This window comes from Corvus hawaiiensis, chromosome 19 (assembly GCF_020740725.1).
Source record: "Corvus hawaiiensis isolate bCorHaw1 chromosome 19, bCorHaw1.pri.cur, whole genome shotgun sequence".
Classification (NCBI taxonomy): Eukaryota; Metazoa; Chordata; class Aves; order Passeriformes; family Corvidae; genus Corvus; species Corvus hawaiiensis.
In genome coordinates, this window is record NC_063231.1 from 164714 (window position 1) to 190164 (window position 25451).

At 44.3% G+C, this 25451-nt stretch overlaps 1 protein-coding gene across 1 annotated transcript in view; it reads left to right on the forward strand.

Annotated features, from left to right (window-relative positions):
• The first annotated feature begins 5706 nt into the window (after positions 1-5706).
• The window catches only part of FASN (fatty acid synthase), a 41954-nt gene continuing 22209 nt past the window's right edge, over positions 5707-25451 (forward strand). The window contains exons 1-14 of the mRNA XM_048323704.1: positions 5707-5795; positions 11611-11757; positions 12566-12718; positions 14263-14436; positions 15317-15517; positions 15939-16061; positions 16721-16836; positions 17073-17207; positions 19554-20013; positions 20358-20545; positions 21375-21564; positions 23005-23099; positions 23491-23625; positions 23925-24128. Coding sequence (XP_048179661.1) covers positions 11631-11757; positions 12566-12718; positions 14263-14436; positions 15317-15517; positions 15939-16061; positions 16721-16836; positions 17073-17207; positions 19554-20013; positions 20358-20545; positions 21375-21564; positions 23005-23099; positions 23491-23625; positions 23925-24128 — 2301 coding nt within the window. The 5' untranslated portion in view covers positions 5707-5795; positions 11611-11630. The remainder of the gene's footprint in view (positions 5796-11610; positions 11758-12565; positions 12719-14262; positions 14437-15316; positions 15518-15938; positions 16062-16720; positions 16837-17072; positions 17208-19553; positions 20014-20357; positions 20546-21374; positions 21565-23004; positions 23100-23490; positions 23626-23924; positions 24129-25451) is intronic.

Sequence of the window (25451 nt, forward strand, 5' to 3'; positions counted from 1 at the left end):
GTCTTCTTCTAATTAACAATGCAACCGTTAATCCTGTGCAGTGTTGCAGTGGGGATACTGCAACATGCATATACCAAACCAGGAGTCCCGTGGAAAGGAAATATATATGGACAGACAGATTCTTGCTAGATGTTTCAGAGATGTTTATTTCTCCAGCCGCATGGCCGGAGCTCTGCTGAGGAACTGTTCCAGTCACGGGACCAAGGCTCCTTTGCCCGCGCAGGGAACACAAACCAACCAATGGGAACGAGGCTGAGCAGGGGCAGGGAAGCCCCGTGCCTGTGCCCTCAGGGCCCCTCTCCCAGGGCTACACGGCGGGGGAGGGACCCCAACACCTCACCCGTTTTATTTTAATAAAAGGAGAATGAAAACAACTGGATAAACATAACAAGAACAGTTTCAAGACAAAACAAGCCACCCTCCTGAGTCTTTAAATGTCCAAACAGATTCTGTGGAACATCTTAGGGCTGACAGAAGGCAGACAGAACTCTGAGCATGCTTTGTGGGGAAACTGAGGCAGGAGAGGGTTTAACTTCTTCCCTCCCCCTTTTCATCCCCCACTCGGCATTGGAAAGGGATTTTTGGGGAAACAATTGGCAAAAGCATGGTTTTGTGAGGGAAACCATGGGTGAAAAAACGGATTGGGAATACACTGGGGGTAATAGGACATAGGGTAAAAGGGAAAGGTGGGATTAGGAAAGGGAGACTGTAGGGAGGGCTTACAATGGAGATATTGTCTAACATGACTACGATTTTTTGCATATATACTGCCTTTTACAGGAACACCATCAGGCCCAGTGACTTGCGATGCTTGTAACCCTTTTCTCCCTAGAACAATTTTGAATTCCACGACTTCTCCATCTCCCAAGCTTGGGATGCATTTTTCAGGGTTATTCTTTTTAATAGCAGTTCTATGCACGAATATGTCCTGCTGGTTGTCACACCTTGTTATAAAACCATAATTTTGCTTAACATTATACCATTTTACTATCCCCAAGATCTTAGTCACTATGATCTTTTCCTTTTTCCGAGTGGCTGCTGTTTTCTGTCTCGCTGCGTCTTTGCTCTCTTTCGGTCGCTCCCGTGGTGGAATTATCGGGGCTGCTGGTGCCTGCGCGCTCTTCCCGGGGTCGCGTTCGGGGCCGCGCGGGCCGGGCCGGGCCGCGCCGCTCAGTTCTCCGTGCGTCGCCTCCTCCGGTCGCAGCTTCGCTGCCGATGCCGGGCGCTGCACCCACGTCTCGGCCGGGCCCCCGAGCGACGACCCCCCCCGCGCTCCGCTCCAGCGCGCGTCTCGGCTGGGCGCGGCTCCGCTCCACCGCCACCGCCGCCAGACGCCGCCCGCGCGCCGCCCCTCTCGGCCGGGCGTTCCCGGGGCTCGCTCCACCACGCGCTGCGCGGGACCGGACGGGCACTGCCGGGTCCCGCCGCTCCCCGCTCCGCCACCGACACTGCGGCTCGCGTGGCTCCACCCGCACGCGGGAACTGCCTCGCTGCTGCTCGCAGAGCGCTCAGTGCACGTGGCCTGGGCCGCACGGTCCCTGCGCCAGGCTTCCCTTCGCCAGGACACAGCTGACATTGCTCAACAGTCTCGGTAACTAAATAATATTCACGAAAATATTCTTCCATCGGCATATATTTTGACTCCAATATTAACTGTGTCCAAACGGTTTTCCAAAAGCCCTTGGTAAGAATTAAATCCCAAGAAACATAGAAAAAGTTCTTAAACAACCATGCCAGGAAGTGTTTCAGTTCTTTTTGAGCTTGAATCAAGCTAAAATTCACAAATCGTTGTTCAAGAATCATTTTAAGTTTAAGATAAATGTCCATATGCGGCTCTGAGAGCCAAGAGTCTTCCCACCGTTCCTCCATAGTTTAGATACGGAATAGCAAAGCAAAACCAAGAAGAGGAATCCAAAGTTTCCAGGGTTTACTCACACAAATCAGTCGCTTAGGGATCGGGGATCGTTCTGCTCTCAATTCTCCACCATTTGTTGCAGTGGAGATACTGCAACATGCATATACCAAACCAGGAGTCCCGTGGAAAGGAAATATATATGGACAGACAGATTCTTGCTAGATGTTTCAGAGATGTTTATTTCTCCAGCCGCATGGCCGGGGCTCTGCCCAGGAACTGTTCCAGTCACGGGACCAAGGGTCCTTCTGCCCGCGCAGGGAACACAAACCAACCAATGGGAACGAGGCTGAGCAGGGACAGGGAAACCCCGTGTCTGTGCCCTCAGGGCCCCTCTCCCAGGGCTCCATGGCAGGGGAGGGACCCCAACAGTGCAGCTTTCTCTCTACTTGAAAGAAAGGGGTTTAAAAAGATTACATCTGAGTCTGTATTATTTCTCATCTTCTGTAGCTCTTTCCACTTGTTGAGAGCATGAAAGAGTATAAAATTAAATTTCTACTGTCACACCAGTGATTGTATTTTCCCTTGACAAGAGATTGTATGGACTTTAAAGCAGTGAGAAACACTGCTAATGGCTTAGAATCATATACTCAGAATCATACAGACGCATTGTAAGAAGTAAGTCTTAAAACAGATGAAACTAAAAGAAAACTTGAACAAGTTGTGATGTAAAAAAGGATATAGCTATGTAGTAATGAACATGCTAGGACACTAAAACAAGTAATCAGTGTATTTTTGTAGCATTTCCAGTAATGCTGAGCTGTCCTGGGATAGTACAGAGATGAACTTTCCTGTAAGTAAAGGAAATGCACGTGAAAAATTCAAGAAAAAACTTTTTATTGTGGGGATGGTCAAGCACTGGAAGAGATTGCCCAGATGAGTTATGGAGTCTGTCTATGGAGATACTCAAAACCCAAATGGACGTGGGCCTGGCCAGCCTGTTCCAGCTGACCCTTCAGTTGAGGGCTTGGACTAGGTGATCTCAAGAGGTACCTTCCAATCTAAGAGATTCTGTGATTCTGCAAGTGGTATTCACTGTAGTGAATAATACTTCTCAGTTACTGCTAAACATATAAAATCTAAAAAGGATAAACGAAGGAAGAGAGCTACTTACCCATGAGCGTCTTTTTTTCCTGGAGCATTTTATTATAGAAATGCTTTCCTGATACACTTTGCAAAGAGGTGCTCTCTTCAGCACCTGATAATGTGGTGGTAATCCGTTTGAGAATATGAATAATTATTTTTTACTACCTGCTGAAAATGTTTTGCTTTAGTGCAAAGGTACAGTGATATTATAATCGGATGCTAAATCTGCAAGAAATTTCATGAGATGTTACTAAGCCAATATAAGGTCTGAGAGACCTTGTGAGCTTCTTTCTAAATCTTTTCATTACTTGAAAATCCTGTCATTTGATTCAACATTGTTCATGAGCCAGGACAACATGATGCACTCCCTTGAACCAGGCCCTGAATGAGCTCTTTCTGTAGCACAAAGCATAGTGGTTTCTAACAACTACAGGAATTTTGGCCCAGATCACACCAGTTAAAGCACTCTGGTTATTTCTAGAACTCAATGTGTAAATTCCAATTTTTATAATAGCTATAGATCATCCTGAAAAAAAATTTGTTGTTTCCATGTTTAATATTGACCTATGGAGATGCACAATGGTTCGGTGGTATGAGATTCTGTGCACATGTCAAAAGCAGTGTAGAAGAGCAGTTTGTTCCATGATCTTTGTAATACTGCATCTGAACCTGGAAAACATTTCTCTTTATTCCTTACACCGTGGGTGTAAAGTGATGGGCTGTAGATTTCAGAAATGCTTCTGTGTAGGTTTGTATGCAGGTTTTCATGGCTTTTTTTTTTGGTTTGTTTGCTTGTTTGAGGGTTTTCTGGGTTTTTTTTTTCTCTTTTTTTTGTGGTTGTTTGGTGTGGTGTCCCACTTACTCCCCTCCCATGTCACCTGGCATGCCTGTTCATGCAGACCTCTTGCCAGTAACGCAGCTTTAATTTATTCAGTTTCCCTGAGAAACAGGTTTCCTTAAGTCAACTGTAGGTAAGGAAAGATGATAGCTGGGTTGTTTCACTTTATTTTACTTGTGGCAGAAAAAAATAAGTAGTTCAGTACATTTGTTTCAGAGTAGTTCTAAGAACATAGCGAGTAAGTATGAAAATTAACAAAATATGCATAATAATAAGTAACGTTAACATATTGCTTGGATCCTGCACGGGGAGGTTGTGCTAAATACAGGTGTACTAAATATAGCAGGAAAATTCTCGTATATTTTCTCTTATGACCAAAATATTTAACAAATTGGGCATTGATTCTTAAGAACCAGATGAGAAGAGTGGCAGCAAGGTACTACTGTGGATACTATTGAATTGTACAAAGAAAGGAATGTCTATGAAGAAGAGAATCCAGGCAGATCACAGAGTACTGAAAAGGTAAAAGAGGACATTATTTATTGTTGTTCTTACCTAAGGGTTAAAAACCTGTTGAGGAATATATAGATAAAAGCAAAAGGTCTGCCCCGAGAAGGTCTAAATGGAGCGGTATTGCGAAGTGGCAGTGCAAGCGCTACCGGGAGCGGGGCCTCTGCCCAGAGCCAGTTCAAGTCACGGACGAGAGACAAGGCGGGGGAGGGACTTTCTTGTATCCCCGTGTTCAAGCCCATATTTGTCGACCGAAAGGCTTTTTTGTTTTGGAGTGGCAGTCGTAGGCAATACAGAAGAAAATTCAAATTCGCCACTGTTCGGGTTTAACCGAAGGAGTGCAAGTTACAGGGAAAGTGGATGAAAGGTGCCCACACGCAGAGCGATCCGCCCCGTTCCGTCGGTGGGAAGGGAGGCGTACGAGGGGCACGGCGGGGAGGGAATCTCTGGCGCCCGCCCCCCGCCTCCGGACTCGCTCTGCTGCAGCCAGTCAGGGCGGCGCGACGGGCCTGGGCACGGGGCAGCGCATCCCTGGCCGGCGTGCCTGCTGCCCTGTGGTAACCCCGGGACCGCGCTCCGCCGGGGTGAACGACCGCCGCCGCCGGCAGAGCGAGGACGGGCGCTGCTCGCTCAGCCGGCGGCCCAGCCACCCCTCAGCCCTCACCACATCGCCTTATCGCTTAGCAACACCGCGCGGGCCCCGCGATTGGCAGGGCCGCGCCCCCGCCCACGTGTCCCCGCCTCCGTATTGGGTGCCGTCCCGGGATTGCGCGTTCGGCCCCGCGTCCCTTCCCTTTGTGCGCCGCGGGCGCGCGCGGGCCCTGCACCATCCGACCGCGCTTGGACCGGCGCCCGCCGATCCTCCGCGTCAATCGCCGAGCCACGGTGCCGGCGCGACGCGGCCGTACCCTCCACAGTATACCTACCCGCGGGGAGGTGGGAGAGGGACACGAAAAGGTCCGCGCCCCCGGGGTTCGGCGCTGCCTCGTCCCCGGCCCGGCCAGCCCAAAGCCAGGCGCTCCCGGCCTTCCACGGCCTCCAGTACGGGGCGGAGCGGGGCGCGAGAGCTTGGCCCAGTGCCGCGGGCACGGGGGCCCGCCTGTGTCCGCCTCGGCCTAGCCAGAGTCCCCTCCTCCCGTGGAGCGGCTCCGGCGGGTAGGGATTGGCATCACCCCGGGTCCGACACGGGGCGGCCCTGCCCCGGCTCTCATTGGACTGCGGCGAGGAGTAAACTGTCAGCCCATGTGGCGTGGCCGCCGGAGGTGGCGACTGCTTAAATAGCGGTGGGAGCTAGAGGGAGGTAGTGAGGAGAGAGTGGAGTATCGGTCGTGCGCAGCTCGGCACTGGTCGCCGCAGCGTCCACCCGGAGCGCCCGCCCCGCAGCATCCCGACCCCGCGCTGAGCTGACGACAGAGTCCTACTTACACGAAGCCATCCGCACCTGTGCAGGTATCGGCGGGACAGCGGGTGCGGCGCGGTCAGGAGAGCGGCAGCTTCTGCTCCAGGCTCCGCGGGCCGCTGCTCCCCGCGGGTGCGCCGGGGAGGCTCCATCTTGCCCTCCTCGCCGGGTGGGCGATGAGGCTCCGCGGGCTCGGCTGGGCCCCGCGGGCTCGGTCCCCAGGACCGAAAGGTTCTGCTCCCCGGCCCCGCCGTCGCCGCGCCCTGTTGCTGCGGACCGCTCTCCCGTGGCCCAGCGCGGCCGTTCTGGGGAGAGTCCCCCCCCACGCCAGCAGCTGGTTCCGTGCCGCAGCCTCCTGCTCCGCCCGCCCGGCAAGGTGGCTGCATTGTGGTGCTGGCGCTCGGCCATCTTGGCGGCGGGCGGGGACCGTGCCGCCGCCACAGCCGCGACCCCTCGCCGTCGGGCCGAGCGGGATCGGGGACGCAGCCGGGCCCCGCTGCCCGCAGTCCTGGCGCGCGCCCGGCGGCAGCGGCTGCGCGAGGGGCCGCGCCCGCCGCGGAGCGAGCAGCCTCCGCCGCGGGGCTGGGCGGCCTCGGCGGCCTCGTGCTGCCGCAGCTCGGGCGCCGAGCACCGCACTGCCTCGGGTGGGCGCCGGGGCTGGACGGGCCGCTCTGCCCGGGCAGCGGGACGACGGCGCTGCGCTCTCCACGCCGTCCCGGGTTAGCGCGAAGGCACGGTCGTGGCAAGCTGAAGAAGCTTGTACAAGACGAGATCGGCGCTCGCTATTGTGAAAGAAGACTGGCCAATAGGTTCTGGGAATCCATCTGAAAAAGCGTGCCGTGTATGCTGCTAAACTATTTTTTCCCACTTCCCACTGGTATAAACCAGCGGCCCACACGAGGTACCCTGGTGATCGTACACCAGTATGGATTTGATGATGCGATTCTGTCAGGACCGTGATCATCTCTCTTTGGCTGTTTTTGTACCTGTTTGGTTCTTATTCCACATTCTTTCCCTGGTATACGGCCCTATAAGATACTGAATGCATATTTTCCTAGCCAAAAGCTTTATTTGGATGCTTAAATTTAAAAAGGCAGTACTAAGGCTGTCTAAGTTAACTTGCATACTCCATTGGACCACCTTTGGGGGCTTTGGAGCATGTCTTGTCTTAAAAAATGGGAGAAGAAACCTCAGGCTACATGAGCAAAGGGTTCGGCTTTTCCTGCAGCCTCTACCCTTCTTGAAACAAACTGAAAATAATAGTACATTGTGAAAAGCTACATTTAATGGGTGAATTCAGAGAATGAGGGCAGTTATGAACAGATCTTTTTGCAAACATGATATAGTCATACTTGGGACTTAGATTTTTATACAGGTAGTTTCTGACCACTTGGGAATCAACCAAGCTGTGTTGATTCCGTGAGCAAAGTCTAACTTACATTTTCTCCAGTAACAGCTTTGAACCAGATTGTGTTTCCAACTAAGTAGTGCGTTTTAAATATGAGCACACTCTACTGTTTTTCATTTGTGTTGTGGTCGACAGGACAAATACAGACCTGAAACAGAGGCATTTGAAAGGTCTTTGTTAAACTCAATCTGTAACATACAGATTGATGGTAGCCAAATGCTTTAAAAAAATGAAATCTGGACTGTGTTTGCCTCTATTCTGTGAAGGGGCTTTTGGAGGCAAGCATTATAGCTCTTCATAAGAGAAGTTTCTGTGTAAGGACAGTTTTTTATTACAAATTCTAGAAATGATAGTCAGCGATTAGGAAACCTGAGTTGTGATATAATCATATGAAAAACAAAGAAAACAGTCCTTTCGTTAATATCTGTGCTGAAGAAAGCTATGGAGGAGTCATGAGTATTTCATTTTACAATGAGAGCCCCCAAAAAAAAGAAGATTTAGTCTGCCTAGAAACAGTAGCAGAGCTGACTTTAAGGGTTCTGTCCCACTACGATGACAGCTATCAAAATAACAATGAAATAAATATATTGCTCCTGTCTAGGAAAAGGAAATGTGCATCAGGCAAAACAAGATTATGGGGTTATTTGTCATTTCTTTGCGATCAGCTGTTTCTCCCTCCTTCTCCCCTTCCTTCCTTCACTAAACCCTAGTGAACAAGTTACAGCAGAGTAAGTTTGTGTTCAGTGGTTAGCAAGTCAGGTATGAGCGGGCGAAGAAATCAGATTTTACCTTCACATGCTTGTTTGTTTGTTTGTGGGTTTTGGTTTGGGATTTTTTGGCTTTTCTTTCCCTTTGTAAGCTTACATGCTTAATGGTCAGAGGGTTATTTCTGTATGGAAACAGTAGATAAAAGTATTGTAAAAAAGTTGTACATCTGCCAGGGATGGTGGAAAATGATGATTAATACTTTTTTGATTAATTTTTTGTGGCAAATTAGTGAGGGACTGAAAAACAAATGTTTTAAATGCAATAGAAAACAGTATTTCAACTTAAGAGTCGCTTTGATACCAGAAAGGATTGTTAGTTATTACTAGTCACTAACTGAATGAGTCAGCAGCACAGTAGAATTGCTAAAAAATATTGTGCAAATCCAGTGAGATGGTAGTTTAGGCTTAACTGAGGTGTCTACTGCACTGCTATTTTGGCAGAGAGAGGGAAGGCTGACTGTGGTGTGTTTGCTTCTCTCCACTCAATTAAAAACACAAGTTGTCTGAGGAAAATTCACACAACTCAATTTAAGCAAAAGCGTGTCATAAACTGAGGAAGAAGGATGTTAGGATATTAGATGGATTCAGCAAATACAGCCTTAAGAAATGGAAGACTCCTGTTTGTCCCTCTTTATCTTCGTCTCCTGTTTTGACCTGTTGCTTTTGAACACTTTGCTCATCAAAGGTAGCAGAAGTGGTCTGTTTGTATGTTTGCTGTAGTCTAATCTCCATTAAAGCAGCTGTAGAAATAAATGTTCTTTCTTGATCTGTGCTATGCCCTATACTTGAAAATCTGTCAATGTACTGTGTTACTGTATAGTCAAAAAATGCTCTACAGAAAACAAGTCTCTAATAAAGTAAAATAATAATGCAGTACACCATTTGGGGGCAAAGTCAATCAACTTTAAAATGGTTTACCTGCTTATTCTCTGTCAAGGAAGACCGAAAACATTGTTGGTAGCTGTAACAGCTACTTTAATCACTGTTTAATCAGGGGTGGCTTAATATTAATGACTTTTCTTCTGACCACTCTTGTTCAACAGCAGATCCTCTCTGCTGTCTGCTGCTTAATCCATAATTTGTATTTTATCTTAGATGTATGCATTTGGAACTCTTTGTGGCAAGTCTAAATCTTTCTTCTGGTTCTTTGTGTATTAAAATCTTTTAATTTGTGGCTCTTGTTCTTCTGATTTTGATTACTGCAGCATCTTTTTCTCCACCTTTGACATAGTCTTGCTCAACTACATTCATAACAAGTTGGCAAAAATTGTTTTGCTGATGAATTTCATTACTTCACTGTCTCAAAGGAACATTTCATCAATTGGTTGTACCTGGATAGAGTTTTCGTGATACTCCAGGGAAAGATATATGAGATGGGAAGGAGCAACTGTCATTTTAATGTCTCATATCTTAAGCTTAAATTGTAAACTTTGTGCCCAAGATCTCTCTTTCCCTGCCCCAGCACAGAAATGCTGAAAGTGTAGTAGAGTTGTGGCCCTTGGTTGGTTTTTACAGGTACAGTGGTGAGGCCAGTAGTAAAACTGACTTACTAGTTTTGTGTGAGCGGAAAAACTGCGAGGTTTCTCTTCAGCACTGAGTGAACTGGGCCTGTTAATACCAACTTAAGTTTTGGGGACTAGTTTCTCAGTAAGGGCCTTGCTCAACGTGGCCCTTAGTGTTTCCTTTCTTAAATGAACGAGAGTGGAATAGACCTTCTGTTGTTTGGGTGTTTAGTACAAGACCTAGAAATCTAAGATGTCCTTTTCAGAGCACTTCTGTTTCTCGTCCCAGAAGGAATGGACTGGGTGAAGTAATAATCCCTTCTGCTTCAGTGTTAGGTGTTGCATAATTCCACAGTTACTCCACAGATCTGAATCAAGATTACTGCTGAAGGAAAGAAGGGTGAATAAATCAGGCAGCCTCTGTGGTGTTATGTTCTGGCAGAGCTACACCTCAGCTGTGCAGAGGGCTCTGCTTTCCTTCTGCACACCCCAGCAATCTCATGCAGCTATGGGAAAGTGTTACCTTGCCTGAGCAATGTAATGTGTGGATGGAAGAGGGGCCTGTTTCTTGCTCAAAAGCATCAGGAAGTCCCGAAAGAGGCTGCAAAAGAATGCCCAAATGAAACATCTTGGGTAGGAAAAACAGCCATTAAGTGCTCATCAGAGAGTACCCATTAGTGCTGTATTTTGGAGAAGATGATAAACCACCAGTGGCACTTAAGCAATGGGCCTGCATGCCACTATGTAGGATGGAATGTAGGATACATGATGGAAGTCAAACTTCAGCTCTTTCATAGCAAACTTTTTCCTTCAAAGTTGTCAAGGCAGACTTGTAGTTGTTTGAATGCCTAGTTTTCTCTGTGTTTTTTACTTGTTTAAAATCCCACACATAAAAGCATATTTTGCCTCTACTTACCTGAAGGATTATTTAAGAAAGTACTGTTAATGCATACTATCTCTGGTTCCTGCAGCCATACTTTTATTTAATTTTTAAATTTAAAAAACCCTACCATATATATGGGTATTTCCCCTACTCCTTTAACTTGTCTACTTAGGATCTGAAATTATAATTTGAATTTAGCTGAAACATCAAGTTAACTTGCTTCCTCTCTACTCAGTTGTTAATATATTTTTACTGTAATAGAAAATAAAGGGGTGTAGTATATGGTGCTGTGGTCTGATACAGGTGGCCTGCCATGCTGTGTTATGCAGCATGATGCTCTCTTGTGATATTTGAGACTGGGGTCGTGAATGCAAAGTTCTTGGGACAACAGCTGAAGTTTCTCATCCTGTCTGTATTCCAGATCTGTTCTGCCAAATCTTATCTTAAAGCACCAGCCTCTATCATGTGTAGTCAGTTCCACATTCACAGTTCTCTAAACATGTGGCAGTGCAGGTCCAGTTAGGAAACACTCTAGATGTAGAACTTACTTCTTTGGTGTTGACATTTAAAATTATGCTAAGTTGTACTGTAATCTTTGTGCTTTTTGTGGGTTTTCTCTGCTGGGGGGGGGGGGGGGGGGGGCAGTTGTTTGGTTTTTTGTTGGTTGGTACGGTTTGGGTTTCTCGTCAGGTTTTTGTTTGCTCAGAGTTAATTGGGGGTGGTTAGGGGTTGTGTTGTTTATTTTGGAGGGGGTGGTTTTGTGCAATTTTGTAGTTTTGTTTGTTTGGGGTTTTTTTTTCACGTCCAACAAATCTTTTGATTATTGATTCTTAAGTTAGGATTTAACTTTGGAATGATTGTAGAACTTGTTTTGCTACCTGTTAGGTTTGCCTTGTAATTATGTATTTTACTATGTGTATTTCATAATTTCTCCACCCACCTCTGCTCCAGCATGTTAATCTTTCCTCTCTGCTGACTTCAGAGAGGCTCTGCATTTAGTAGAGGTAGACTTACTCATTTTCTGGTTGTCATGTAGAAACTGGTGGTTCTCAGAGCCTGATGCTCCTTCAGGATCATTTTTTTTCATCCTTATCAATCGCATGGATCTTATGGTCCATTTGATTAGTTGGGAGTTTTTTGTTTTTTGTTTTTTTTTTTTTTTTTTAGTAGTAGAGATTCCATGGGCTGTTCCTGTGTGGGTGTTCCTGCAAATACGTTTGTTTGTCACAACATGTCAGGAGGACAAGGCACATATACTTTCCTCTGTGTGAAATCTTACTAGCCTTACTGCTTTGTGGATCTCAGCAACAGGGTGAAGTTAAGAGATGGAGGACGTGGTGATTGCAGGCATAGCAGGAAAGCTGCCAGAATCTGAGAACTTGCAAGAGTTTTGGGAGAACCTGCTTAATGGAGTGGATATGGTCACAGAGGATGATCGGAGGTGGAAACCAGGTGAGTGCTTATTGTCCCTCTTTTTGGAGCCCTGAGTTCTGAGTGTTTTAGAGGAATTATCCTATGAAAAGAGATTTTATGAGATCGAAACCCTGCCAGACCCAAATTAACTTCTGATAAATCATCAAGAAATTCTGTAACAGAGTACTTTCATGAAGGTCTCACGCAATCCATTTTATAATGTTATGTCCTATGCAGTAGCAGCTAATAAAGAATATGTAGCTTACTTTCAAATACAGGAGCATTCTGACAGAGCAGCTAGGCAACATTAATCCTATACCTGCTCTTGATAGCTGTGACAGTAAGACAGCTCTGACATTTTGCTGGGTCCAGAAGTAGCACAGGGATTCCAATTGTGTGGTTTATGACTTTTTACAATGTTCCTTTTTGTCTGATTGTCCTTTTGAAGTGTTTGGCACATATCTACCCAATTCAAGCTAGTGATTTGCAGAAGTCAAAAGCAGCTTTTGTTTCTCTTCTAAATGGTGACTGACCGGAACCACTGATTTAGACTATATGTGCTTGGTACCACTTGCCAAAGCAAAAATAGTTAAACTAGATAGATGTCTTTTGCTGCTATATCCAGGAGAGTCCTAAAAGTTACAATTATTTTTGCTAATACAGCATTCTCGTTTCCAGGTGAGGCAGGTTGGTAGATAGTCATGCAACCCCTCTGGGTACTGCGCAGGGGAGTGAGGTTTCATATGTAATTGAAAATCAGCTGCGGTCATTTCTGTACTGTGTCTCAGCTTGTAGCTGCTTCACCATTGATGTGTTTTGTGACTCGGTGTCAAATTTTCCCTCACAGGAATTTATGGACTGCCTAAGAGAAATGGAAAGCTCAAGGACATAAGCAAATTTGATGCATCTTTTTTTGGGGTTCACCCCAAACAAGCTCATACAATGGATCCTCAACTTCGCTTGCTGTTGGAAGTTTCTTATGAAGCAATTTTGGATGGAGGTAAGTAGATGAATGACTGAAGAGGAAGAATTAAGCTGTATTGTCTCTGTGTAATAGGTGCAGCTGTACACCTGTGCGATGAGAACTCTAACAAGGGAAAGCCATCACATTAGAGAGGAGACCCAAGACATGGTACAGAGGTTTCCAGATCCCAGTATAAGGGTTAGAATAAAGCTGTTTTCTCTAGAATGCAAACCAGGAGATCGTTGCTGACTGTCAGCAAATCTGTACCTGCATCATATGGTATGACAGAATCACTTTAACAGTCAACAGTTCTGGAGCTTTTCTATGTTCTGCTCTACCCTAACATTCCATAATAATTCCTTTGTAAGAGGAAAAGAAGGATGACTTGATTAGAATTCTCATCTGTGATGTAAAAGAATGACAGATGGCCTGATGTATTTCTGTCTATTGGCCGGATTCTTGGAAAACCTGTAGCATTTGATCTGGTTTTTTAGAAGGTTTTCCTAGGAAGTGTGCTTTCAGAAACAGGAGCCTCTCTCTCTTCTACTGCTGCCAGTATTTTGGGATTTTGAGTTACTTATCCACTGATCCAAGAAATTTATTCTTCGTGTTAATCAGTTTCATGTCAGAACATAAGCACATGGGGAAAAAGTTGGAACCAGCTCACTAGTACTGACTAGCTACAAATTGAAAGAGGGCAAATTTCAGTTAGATATGAGGAGGAAATTCTTTATTGTATGGGTGGTGAGATATTGGGACAGGTTGCCCAGGGAGGTTGTGGATGCCCCAACCCTGGCAGTGTTCAAGGCCATTTTGGATAAGGTCTTGAGCAGTCTGGTCTAGTGTAAGATGTCCCTGCCTGTGGCAGTGGGGGTTGGGACCAGATGGTCTTTTAAAGTCCCTTCCAACTTTTAACATTCTGTGACTTACTGAAATTAACTTTTGCTTCTCTGCTTCTCTCTGCTTCTGAGACTCTGTCTGGAGATTGAATATTCTGTCTATCTCCAGGACACCTGAAGCAGAGAGAAGAAACAGCAGAGATTTCTGACAGTTGACCTTGCTGTGTGGTGTTTTTTTAGAGCAAAGTTGCTTTTTGTTCTGGTTGCTGGCTATTTTTGTGCTTAAGAATTCTCATTTCTGTCTTGTACTCCAGATCTGGGCTGGAGATAGATATTGATGTGCTCACATGACGTTCCAGATGCTATGATTTTTCTCCCCTTCAGTCTGCTCCATTTCTCTGTACTGGTAGTTAGCTGTTAGCTTCTCTTGTCAGCGTTTGTACTTTTCATAGTCCGTGCACTTTTTTTACACAAGACTCTAACAATGCCCAGCTAGGCTGAAAACCTGTGTCAGGGCACAGTATGTTCTGGCCAAAAGCCAATACCAAACTTCTGATGGACTCCGAAGTAAGACATGTAAGGTTGGCAGTTGAAACAGATAAAAGGTTATTAAAGGTAAGGGAACAATGCTGCCGGAAAGGGACAAGAAGTAGTTTTGGTTGAACTGGTACCAGTGTACCTGGTATCTCCGCAGTTTGCCCCTCATTATGTTTACTGTAATCTACCTTCCAATCCCCATAGGTATTAATCCGGCCACCCTCCGTGGCACAGACACAGGTGTATGGATTGGTGCCAGTGGGTCAGAAGCTGCCGAAGCCCTTAGCCAAGATCCAGAAGAGCTTTTGGGATACAGTATGACTGGCTGTCAGCGTGCTATGCTTGCCAACAGGATTTCCTACTTCTATGATTTAACAGGTAAGTGCCCCCCAAACCTGTTGATGCTGATCAGCAATTGCAATTTCAACACGATTGTAGCACAGTTGCTGTAGAGGACTGGGATGGATATGATGGCATAGATCCCTTTTGGAAAGAGAAAATAGCGTGTAACTATTCTAAGGAGGCATATGAGAAGTAAAAATATATGGTGACTGTATGATAAGACTCTCTGTAAGGCTTTATAACTCAGCTGCTGCTGCTGGACATAGCTGGTGTTCATCTGAGGGATGGTGATGTCAGGAAGCACTTACAAAAAGGCTTTGGTCCTTTCTGGCCTTTAGACTGCTATTTGTCATCAAGATATGTGGAAGTTGGCTAGACCAGACATGAACTCCTACTGACTGTAGCAGTTGGCTTTCTTTTGAGTAAAGTGTAAGAAGTAGGAGAGCCACAAAAATGATGTGATTGAAGGCATAGGTATGATTCAATCCATGTACAGTATTGAAGGGAATGGAGAGGTGGAAATTGATCTGAATTGCAGCAGAGAACAGAGAGAATGGCAAGGGTAGCACCAGGAAGGGCAAAGGATTTTTATTGATGAGAATGTGTAATTAGATGGGACCTGCCTGTAAAGCTGTGTTCTCTTTTTGGTGGAGAGACAGAATTTTTAAAAATGCCCTTAAAGCAAATCTGTTCATAATTTTTTCCCACCTTTCTCATGCCTTACCTTGTAAGTAGGCAGAGATGGTGGTTCTAGTCTCCCATTGCATCAGGTTTATCTGCTATGTTCTGAAGCAGCTCTTATTTAACGTTGTTTTCAGTATGTTTCTTGTAACCCTGTCCTGTAGTCTTTGGAGAAGAATCTAGGAAATTAAGGTGGTTTTTGGTTTTGTTTTTTTTTTTCCTTATGTTTCTTAAGGACCAAGCCTAACTATTGACACAGCCTGCTCCTCTAGTCTTGTTGCTCTGGAAAACGCTTATAAGGCAATTCGTCATGGGCAGTGCAGTGCAGCCCTAGTAGGAGGAGTCAACCTCCTACTGAAACCCAACACATCTGTGCAGTTCATGAAACTGGGTATGCTTAGTCCTGATGGTGCCTGCAAGGCTTTTGATGTTTCAGGTAAGGTGTAAGTAGAAAAGCTTATGGTGTATGAGAGTAACTTACTGTACGGTCTGTGACCAGCTACTCTTTCAATACAGCAAAGTTGTTCCAGGGTGCACTGTTTGGGACATACCCTGGACCTGATTTATGTTGCGTGTTCCATTAAACCTGGAAAACTAGCTGTGGGGAAGAAACTGGCACCATATGGTTCATCCCTCTTCCTCTGGGGAGAAAAAATAGCTGTCTCTTGATGGAAAATTTCTGTTGTCATTTGTGATGAGCACTGTGTCTTTCTAGGACAGGAAATTTTTCTTTAAAAGAAATAGATATGTCATATTCTCGAAACAGTCTATTGTAAGTGGTAATCTTACTGCATGGTGTTTGGCAACATTTTACACAGCAGAGCAGAAGTTGTGACTCTCTCTCTCTCTGCTCTCAGGAAATGGATATTGTCGCTCTGAAGCTGCTGTTGTTGTTCTTTTGACCAAGAGATCGATGGCAAAGAGGATCTATGCCACAATAGTAAATGCTGGAATTAACACTGATGGCTTTAAGGAGCAAGGTAGGTCTTGAGCTGCTGAAAAGTGAGGTACCTACATAATTGTTCAGTTTAGAGTCTTTGTCATAAAAAGTGGTCTGTTGTAGGGTTCTTCTTTAGATGTGTGAATGTTTTTTTGTATTTGGGGTTTTTTTTTTTTTCATTTTCTGGTTTTGATAATGCAAAGTTCAGGACCCTATTTTTAAAAGAAGTTAAAGGAGAGAAGTGGTGGTTTCTACTGAAGTAACAGCAATGTTCTCTTGCTAGTTTAGCATTCCTCAGGACATCTCCACAGTAACTTCTGCACTGATGGTAGAAATGTAGGTACAGTGTTATAACTGTAAAGCTCTTACCCTGCTGTTGTCCAGCTTCTCCTGCTCTCCAGCTGTGGAGACACCAAGCTTTACATGTTTTGCTTAACCTAGACATCTTCTAGTATTCTGTTAACCACTATCTTTCCACCCTAGGTTAATTTCTGGTTCCTCTGCTCTTCTTGCAAAGAGCCTGAGAGGCTTAATGTTTGGTGCTAAGGACATGGTGAAAAGGCCTTTAGTTTGAGGGTTTTTTGGGGGGGGGAGGGGGGGGGGGGGGAACTTGGCAGCTCAAAGTGAATGAAAGGATGCTAAAATCAGAACAGGAAACACTTGATAGGAGACTGAAATTGACGGCAATTTTGATCCTAGGTGTGACATTCCCATCTGGAGAGATGCAGCAGCAGTTGGTCAGATCTTTGTACAGGGAATGTGGTATCAAACCTGAAGAAGTGGAGTATGTTGAAGCCCATGGGACAGGCACCAAGGTCAGCATGGTCCCTAAGAGATTGAGTGTTTTCTTCCCTTGCATCACTTGCCACACTTTTCCATTAAATTATTCTTTTTCCCAAAGTGAAGTCTTTTTGCCTTCTACTAGTTAGAAGAATATGTTCTGCTTCACTACTTTTGGATTTTGCCCAAACACCATAATCTTTCAGATTTCTCTTTTGGGGTGTGTTTTGGAAGTGCTGGCTAATAGCCATTCTGATTCTCTTCATACTAGGTTGGAGATCCACAGGAAGTAAATGGCATTGTAAATGTCTTCTGTGAGTGTGAAAGGGAGCCACTGTTGATTGGATCAACCAAGTCAAATATGGGTCATCCAGAGCCTGCCTCAGGGCTTGCTGCATTAGCCAAGGTAACAGGGAGCTTGAGAAGAAAAATTAGGGAAGGTGGGGAACACCAGTGTGTGGGGTTTTGTTTGGTTGGTTTAGGGAAAATCTGCATTGATTCAGGGTAAAATGTTCACTGATAGTGATAAGAACTCAGGTGTTTCTCCTTAACGACTTGCTTCACATGCAAATATTTTTAAAAGCTCAGGTGGCTGTCCTGCAAACTACTGAATGCTCAGGTGGCCCTCTGCTGTGTGCATACACACTTCAGTTCCCGCTTCCTACCGAATTCTATAGGAGCATAGCTCTGGTCAGAATAAGGGCTTTGGGATTCTTTTGTTATCCTTACTGATTACTTTGTCAATCCTTACACTGGACCTTCCAACAGAACTCTGCTGCAAGTCATTTGGGTTTGAGGCACATACACGTAGAGGGATTGGATGTTTAGTTGACAATGACCAAAGATGAGAGGCAGTGTAGGCTTTCAGTGCCAAAAGAGCAGCTGATCCTTCTGGCTTTCTGTCAGGGATGTATCATCTCTTCCTCTTCTCTCTTAGGATGGCGAGAAGCCAGGTGAGTTCTTTGGGATGAGGCTACCAGCATGAATAACTGTCTTAGCAACCAGCTTGCTAACTACTGCTGTAGGCAGATGGTCATCTATTGGCTCCAGCTGCTAAACTGCAGCTAATGTTCACACTTGCTTGTTAAGCCTATTGCCACAGACCATGCAAACTAAAATCACGTACACTGCCACTGCTAGAATTGTAGAAGTGGTTACTTGTGACCCAATACAATACTGTGAATAGCCTCATCTGCATGACGATAGCAGTGTCTGTCTCTCTGTAGAGAAAAGTTTAGGGTTTTTTAGCGCTTTTATCTCTGACTGACACATTCTTCATAGAAGGAATGATAACTTAGTCATAAAATAAGCTTCTCAATCCATACTGTGTTGTATGTAACGAACAGTTTGTTTAGTGTGGTTCTGTGATCCATCAGGACAGGATCATAACTTTGAGGTACAGTTGCCCCCCACCTCTGCACCAAACCCAGTGTTTCTTAGACAGTAACTGTCTCAGGGAATCTGCAGTTTGTGTAAATGTTTTCTTCTGGAATTCCATAAAATACTCCTAAGTGAGGTGTCAGGAAATTGGATCTTGAAAATATCAGATTTCAGACTTGAAGAGAATCCATTAATCATATGGGTAGGTAGGAATGAAACTAAGGCTTGCCAAGGCCTCTTCAGGCAAATTCTGGTAAGGAAGGGAAAAAAATCACTTGCGTCTTTGAATTACTCAGTCTGTCTAATCACTTGCTGTGCAGCAAAGAGAAAACTTTTTGGTGGCACTGGTGGTATGCTCACTGTACTGTGCTCTCAAACCTAGGTAGAAACCATGAAAAACTTAAAGTACAGTATGTATCAGTGTAAAGCAACAGCACATTTAAAGCGCGTAGTATCGGAGGTGTAGGACAGTATGCATGAAAATACTTAGACTACAGCTTTAAACGTGTTGGCTGTGAGTTGAAATCATGTATTTATACTGGTTGTTCTCCCAGGTAAGCTGCAGTGTCTGATAGTCAACTTGGAAGAACAGTTCCCAAGCCAGTATGTCTCTCACCATTCTGGAGTGGTGAAGGAACTGTCAAACACACAGAGCACACTCCGTTTGCAGTGGACCTTGTAGTCTGCAATTTGCTGGGCTTGTTCCACAGATGAATGTGGGTTTGGTGTCATGAGCTGTATGTCGAGAGAAGATACTAAGAGAAGGGAGCTCTTGTTTTTTTTTTGGCACAGCTACTTTGTTCCTCATGTTGTTTCGGTACTTTCCTTTGGCTGCCAGTTCTGACCAGTCTGCTGTTTCTGCTTTTTTGAATCAAGAAGACAACAAATGGGTGTAAAGCAGCAAGCAGACTTCTTTACTAGTGCTTCAGCTTGATTCTTTTGCAGCAAAGCAAGAAATAGAAGCATTTTGTTTTGATAAGGAAGAGGATTTGTGACTCTGTGTGACTGGGGAGGGATGAAGTGGAATGTGATAAATGGATGGGATCTGAAAGGGGAAAAAGATGATGTGATAGTCTTAGTACCTAGGCTGCTTTTCCTGCAAGACTGCATGGCTTGCCAGTTAGAAAGAGTCTGGAAGCTAAACCTAAGGCTCAACTTCTGCTGACTTCCTGCATGGTCTTAAAATTTGCCTAGGTGAAGCAGTTGCTACCTCAGTAACATCAACAATGCTATTCTCTGAAATGTCCCTTTATCCAAACATAGACAACTGCTTCAGAATATGCTACGTGGTCATTTGTAGTAAAAGAATAACAACAGAAGAATGTTTGTCATGAGACCATGTGGAGCACAGGATACTCTGTTTTTCTTTCAGGTCATTCTCTCTCTGGAACATGGGCTGTGGGCTCCAAATCTTCATTTCAATACCCCAAATCCAGATATTCCTGCCTTACAAGATGGCACTTTGGAGGTAGTTTGTAAACCAACACCAGTGAAAGGTGGCCTTGTCAGTATCAACTCTTTTGGCTTTGGAGGTGCTAACGCTCATGTCATTCTGAGGCCAAATAAGGACAAATGCCAGCCTCTGGAGACTTGTAACATGCCAAGACTGGTTCAAATTTCTGGCAGAACTCAGGAAGCTGTGGAAACACTAATTCAAGAGAGCAGAAAACATGGAGGATGCAGCCCATTTGTAAGCCTGCTCAGCGATATCTCTGCAGTTCCTGTGTCCTCCATGCCCTACAGGGGCTACACACTGGTTGGCACTGAAAGTGACATAAAAGAGGTTCAGCAAGTTCAAGCATCTGGTAGACCTCTCTGGTACATATGCTCAGGTAGGTGTGCAGCATTGGGTCCAGGCTTTTCCATTCCTCTGTAGATCTGGGGCTTGAGCAACTGTGTTCTGTGCTCTAATGCTATTTTACGGTGTAGCATGAGGAAATATTTTGCAACTCTGTGACATGTCTAGGAGCGTTCTGTATTTTATTAAAACCTTCCAACTTAACTGTCTTCTGACTGTAGCGAAGGCCAGCAAAATAAAGTGGTGCCTAATTTAGAGAACGTTAGAAACGTACAGTGCTTTGCTCTCAGAATTCTTTAAGTGCCAGAGGAAGTGTGTCATTTCTACTCCTGTTTCAGAATATTACTAAAGCTCACTTTCTCCTTGCCTTTCCTGCAGGCATGGGAACACAGTGGAAAGGCATGGGCCTGAGCCTTATGAAGTTGGATCTGTTTCACCAGTCTATATTGCGCTCAGATGAGGCTTTGAAGGGCACAGGCCTGAAGGTCTCAGACCTGCTGCTGCAAGCAGATGAGAACACTTTTGATGACACTGTCCATGCATTTGTTGGACTAGCTGCTATTCAGGCAAGACTCAAAGGACTAGTGGAGGGGGATCGTGGACTCAATCCACATAAGCACCTTCTGCTAATGTGTCTGTTTGGCTGGTAACACTTTATACCGATTAATGGAAGCTTGTTTTGTGTAATCAGTAAGTGGCAACTGTTAGAAATACCTCTCTGAAAGGAGGGACTGTGTTGTGCCCTTGACAGTTTTGGGCTTTGCCACTTACAAGTACATAACAAACCTTTTGATACAGACATTCTTGGCCTTACTGCTTTTTTCTTACAAGATGTTTGGACTAATATTGGTCTGAACTGATTTTTGTATTTGTGTGTGTGTGGCACAGTTTCATCTTTTAAGAGACTAAGGAATGTCTTTAAGTTTTATGCAAATGTTTGTGCTAAGGAGCAAGGTTCCATTTAATGTCTTCTAAAATTTGTTCTGCAAATGAACTAAGTCAAGCTGAATGAAGTGTCTTCTTGATTCTGAGTGTCAACGTGAGATTCATGGTTTCTTAATAAACTAGAGGCCATGCTTTTAAAGTGATCTGGAAAGCTGATCTTGCCTCTTACTTTGTACAGACACATTCTTGGTAGTCTCATGTTGTTGGAAATACTTTTTTAGTGGAGAGCTACATTGTGAAGAGGCCCAGACAATACTGGAGTTGTATGATGATTCTTGGGATTGCTTTGAAAGGAGGATGGAGCTGCAGTTATTGGGGGAAAAAAAAAGTAGTGATGCCAAGAATATCTGTACCAAAAAGTTCATTACGTACTTGCTACTGCTGTGTACCTTTGAGGCCTGGCACCTGCTTACTCTGGCATGGAATCAGTAATCTTACTTCTGCTTGCAGATTGCTCAGATTGATATGCTGAAGGCTGCAGGTCTGCAACCCGACGGGATTTTGGGCCACTCAGTGGGAGAACTAGCTTGTGGCTATGCAGACAACTCCTTAAGTCATGAAGAAGCCATTCTTGCTGCTTATTGGCGGGGACGATGTGTTAAAGAGGCCAAATTGCCACCGGGAGGAATGGCTGCTGTTGGTAGGTACACCCTTACCAAAAGAGTGATACAGGAAAGTGCATCTGATTTCTGTTGTATGCCATTGGGATAAAAATTGGTGTCTGAAACTATTATGTCTGTAAAATCTTGGCCACTGTTGCTTCTTTGTTTTCTTCTGATGTAGAACAGGTTATTAAATATTTAAGTTGATAGGTGGTAGTGATCTCTGTCCTGGAATACATCAGGATTTTGGTAATCCATCCAAAATTTAAGTGGAAATGGAGGGATTTGTTGTCAGGTGACCAATTACATGCCTGATAAATAATCACCTTGAAACAAGGTGAAAATGTAAAGCACTGAGTTTTTTGGCTCTTGATAGATATATATCATACACACACAGATGCGTGTGTATATATATATATATATATATATATATATTTTAGTATTTTTTTTAATAAAGGAGACTTCTGATTGTCTGCAAGAGTAATGAAATGTGAAAACAGTAAGCTGCTATTATGTAGTGGGCAGCTGGCTAGTGGAATTTACTGTAGCGTAATAGCACTTAGGAATAAGCTTTCTCCTGAACAAGCTTTGCTTTGTGTTTGTGTAAGTCATAGTTTTGCCCATTGTTGGGTAAAATTTTGGACCCAGCAGTTTTGCTTTGTGGTGCGGCTTCAAAGTGACTTACATGTTTAAAGTAAAATTATTATTTGTAGCACTGTTGTTCTTCTGCTTCTTAATGGGCGTAGTGGTCAATTAAAACCTGGAGCACTTAGGAGAAAAGCTGTTGCAGGTATAATGCAGTATATTGGACTAGATCACTTGTTATAATGCCAGATTTCTTAATTTAAGTAAGGCTACAAAGGACTATCTATCTAATTTAGCTTTTTTTGCCCTTGAGATTAAATAAATGACACTTTGATCGCGGAATTTGGAGTGCTGCATACAGTATGTTTTTTGATAATCTGATGTTGAGTTCAAGTTCTTCCTGTGACTTGTATCTGTGTAATGTATGACCAAATGCTTCATGTGTTAACCTAGCATGCCACTAGAGTTACTGATTTCTATGGATATTTTGCATCTCTCAGCAATCCAGGCTAGTACAGGGGAGAGAACACATGAGCTTGACTTCTGGAAACTAAGGGCAACATGAGACAGAACAACCAATTCTGTAGCTTCTTTTAAAGTGTGGGGGTTACCCCCACCCCATTCATTAATGGGATGGTGCAAAGATTTGGCCTTCTGTCCTTGTGTTAAGCATAACTGTGATAAATGTCATGTTAAAGCTCTAGGGTAAATATTCTTAGCTTTTGCAGAATTGTTTTTGGGGGAAGGGGGAGACACCCATCTGTCTCTTGCAAGTCCTTCCCAATTTTGCAAAGTGCTGAATTGAGCACAGTGACTATGCAGTTAAGATTGCTTCCTCTTATGAGACTCATACCTAGAAACACTTCTGTTGTCCTGTGGTCTTCCTTTTGCAGGTCTGACATGGGAGGAATGTAAACAACGCTGTCCTCCAAATGTGGTACCAGCCTGTCACAACTCTGAGGACACTGTCACTGTTTCGGGGCCTCTGGTGAGCATGGAACTGATACAGTACATACCAGGATTGTGAGTGGGACCTGTGAAGTTCAGGTTTGAAGAAAGCCTGAAGCTTAATTAGCGTTCAGCTGCTTGCAAAGGGGAGCTGGATTGAAGTTGGTGGAGAGAATTTATAAACTTACACACTCAAATACTCTGAGAGGAAGTGATGTTAGTGCCTCAGTAAGCTAGTAATAAAATATCTCTTACATCCATGGGCATAGAGGAGGATAAATTATAGGACTGAGAAGGGCAATAACCTCATCCCAGTTATGGCTCCCTTTAAATGGCAGCTGATGAAGGGTATGGAGGGAGTACAGTGGCTCGTACAGATCCCAGGTATTTTGTGAGCTTTTCTCTTAGTTCACTGGTGTTCCTCTTCTTAGGACTCTGTGAATGAGTTTGTAGCCACACTGAAGAAAGATGGTGTGTTCGCAAAGGAGGTGCGCAGTGCTGGCGTCGCATTCCACTCCTATTACATGGCATCTATTGCACCAGCACTGCTCAATGCGCTGAAAAAGGTAATATTGCCAAACTGTGGCTTGCATGACTTATGCTCTGGCACCTAGGCTGACTATAGATGATGTTGAGCTTAAGGGGGCTCCTTTCTTCAGAAGGAAGAGGAAATCTCTTGAAGAGCATATAGACTTCTGTGAGATCTAATGTTTGAAATCATGTGGCCTGAAGCAGAAGGATATCCTGAGCAATCAAGCTGGGAGAAATGACTTGCGAAAAGGAGAAACTGCTTGCTTTTGCCTATTGTATTGTTCTCTATTACTTGTAACTCTTTCTCCTGTCCTTCTTTCTTGACTGTCTGTAGGTCATTCCACACCCTAAACCTCGCTCAGCACGATGGATCAGTACATCTATACCTGAATCTCAGTGGCAAAGTGATCTGGCTAGGAATTCCTCTGCAGAGTACCATGTGAACAACCTAGTGAGTCCAGTGCTGTTCCACGAAGGTCTGAAGCATATTCCAGAGAATGCCATTGTAGTAGAGATTGCTCCTCATGCTCTTTTACAGGTATTGTATTTGATTGTTTCAGTATGACACTATATTGATGGTATCATGCTGCTGCAAGGAGGCTGATGGTCTGAGGACTAGGGAAGACTGCAGACTTCAGCTTCTTTTTTACTGTAGTTCTGAGAACATTTGCTTTCTTTAGTACTTCTGAGCTTTTCCTAGTTTTAATGTTTGGTTTTTTGTTTGTTTCTTTGTGGTTTTTTAGGGGGTGGTGTATGTTAATGTTAAAAATAAAAATAAGAAATTCGTTACACACTACCACTTTCTCACCCAGACATTCACACTACTTCAGTTATTTCTTCCTATGCACTTCAGATAGCTTATAGTCAGCTTTCTGGACTGCATAATGAGTAAGGAAGGCATTTTATTGCTTGGATCTAATGGAGAGTGTGTGCAAAAATTACAGAGGCGCAAGACAGTCAAAAGACTTGACAGGCCTTCTCTATGAAAAAAATCTGTTACGAACTGTACACTGCATTTGGGTTGAGGTTTTGTCTTAAAAGGTGGTGGACAGCAGTGGTGTTTTCCCCTCTTCTCCTAGACCAAGTAGTCTGAGACCACAGGAGCTTGCTTTCTTCAACTTCTTTCCCTAATGAGATCAGATCATTACTCGTTTCTCCCTACCCTATGAAAATTGATCCTCGTGGAATTAGCTCCATAGTAGAGAATGCAGAACATGAGGTGCATTGGGAAATACTTGCTCCACAGGATCAGTGGTGTGGTCTTGTCTCTGTCCCTTAAGTCTCAAGGACTGGTCTTTATTATTTGGTCTGTAGCATGCAAGAGAGGTCTTAGGAAGAATAGTAGTTACTCATGAATCAAGATTAATAGTTATACAGAGCTTCTGAGTTTCAATCCAGTGTATTTTTACTACATCATGTTAGTCTTATGCTTTGAAAGTGACTTGAAGGGAGAATCAGAGTACAGTTTTTAAACTGGGCAGATATTTTTCTCGAAAAAAGAGACTATATGCCTCATGTTGAAATCATTGACCGATTTTGGACTCTAACACAAGTGACTAAGACTTCATTGTCTGGGCTTGAGAGTGTTCTGGCTTTTCTTTCTTTTCTCATGTAAAGATCATGGGATCAAACTGAAGAGAAGATAAAAATCGGCTCAGGCGTTCAAGGCTGAGTTTTTCGGTCTAATAGCTTTTGCTTGAAAAATGCACTCAGATACTTCAGACTAGAAGGTGCTGCTCCTGGGAAGGGAGTGTGTGCAAGTGGGAGGCATGAGAAGGTGACTTTGCAGTTCAAGTGCAGGTTTTGATTTCACTTCACAGTCTGCTTGGGAAATGGATATTTGTGTTTTGGCAGAATTACG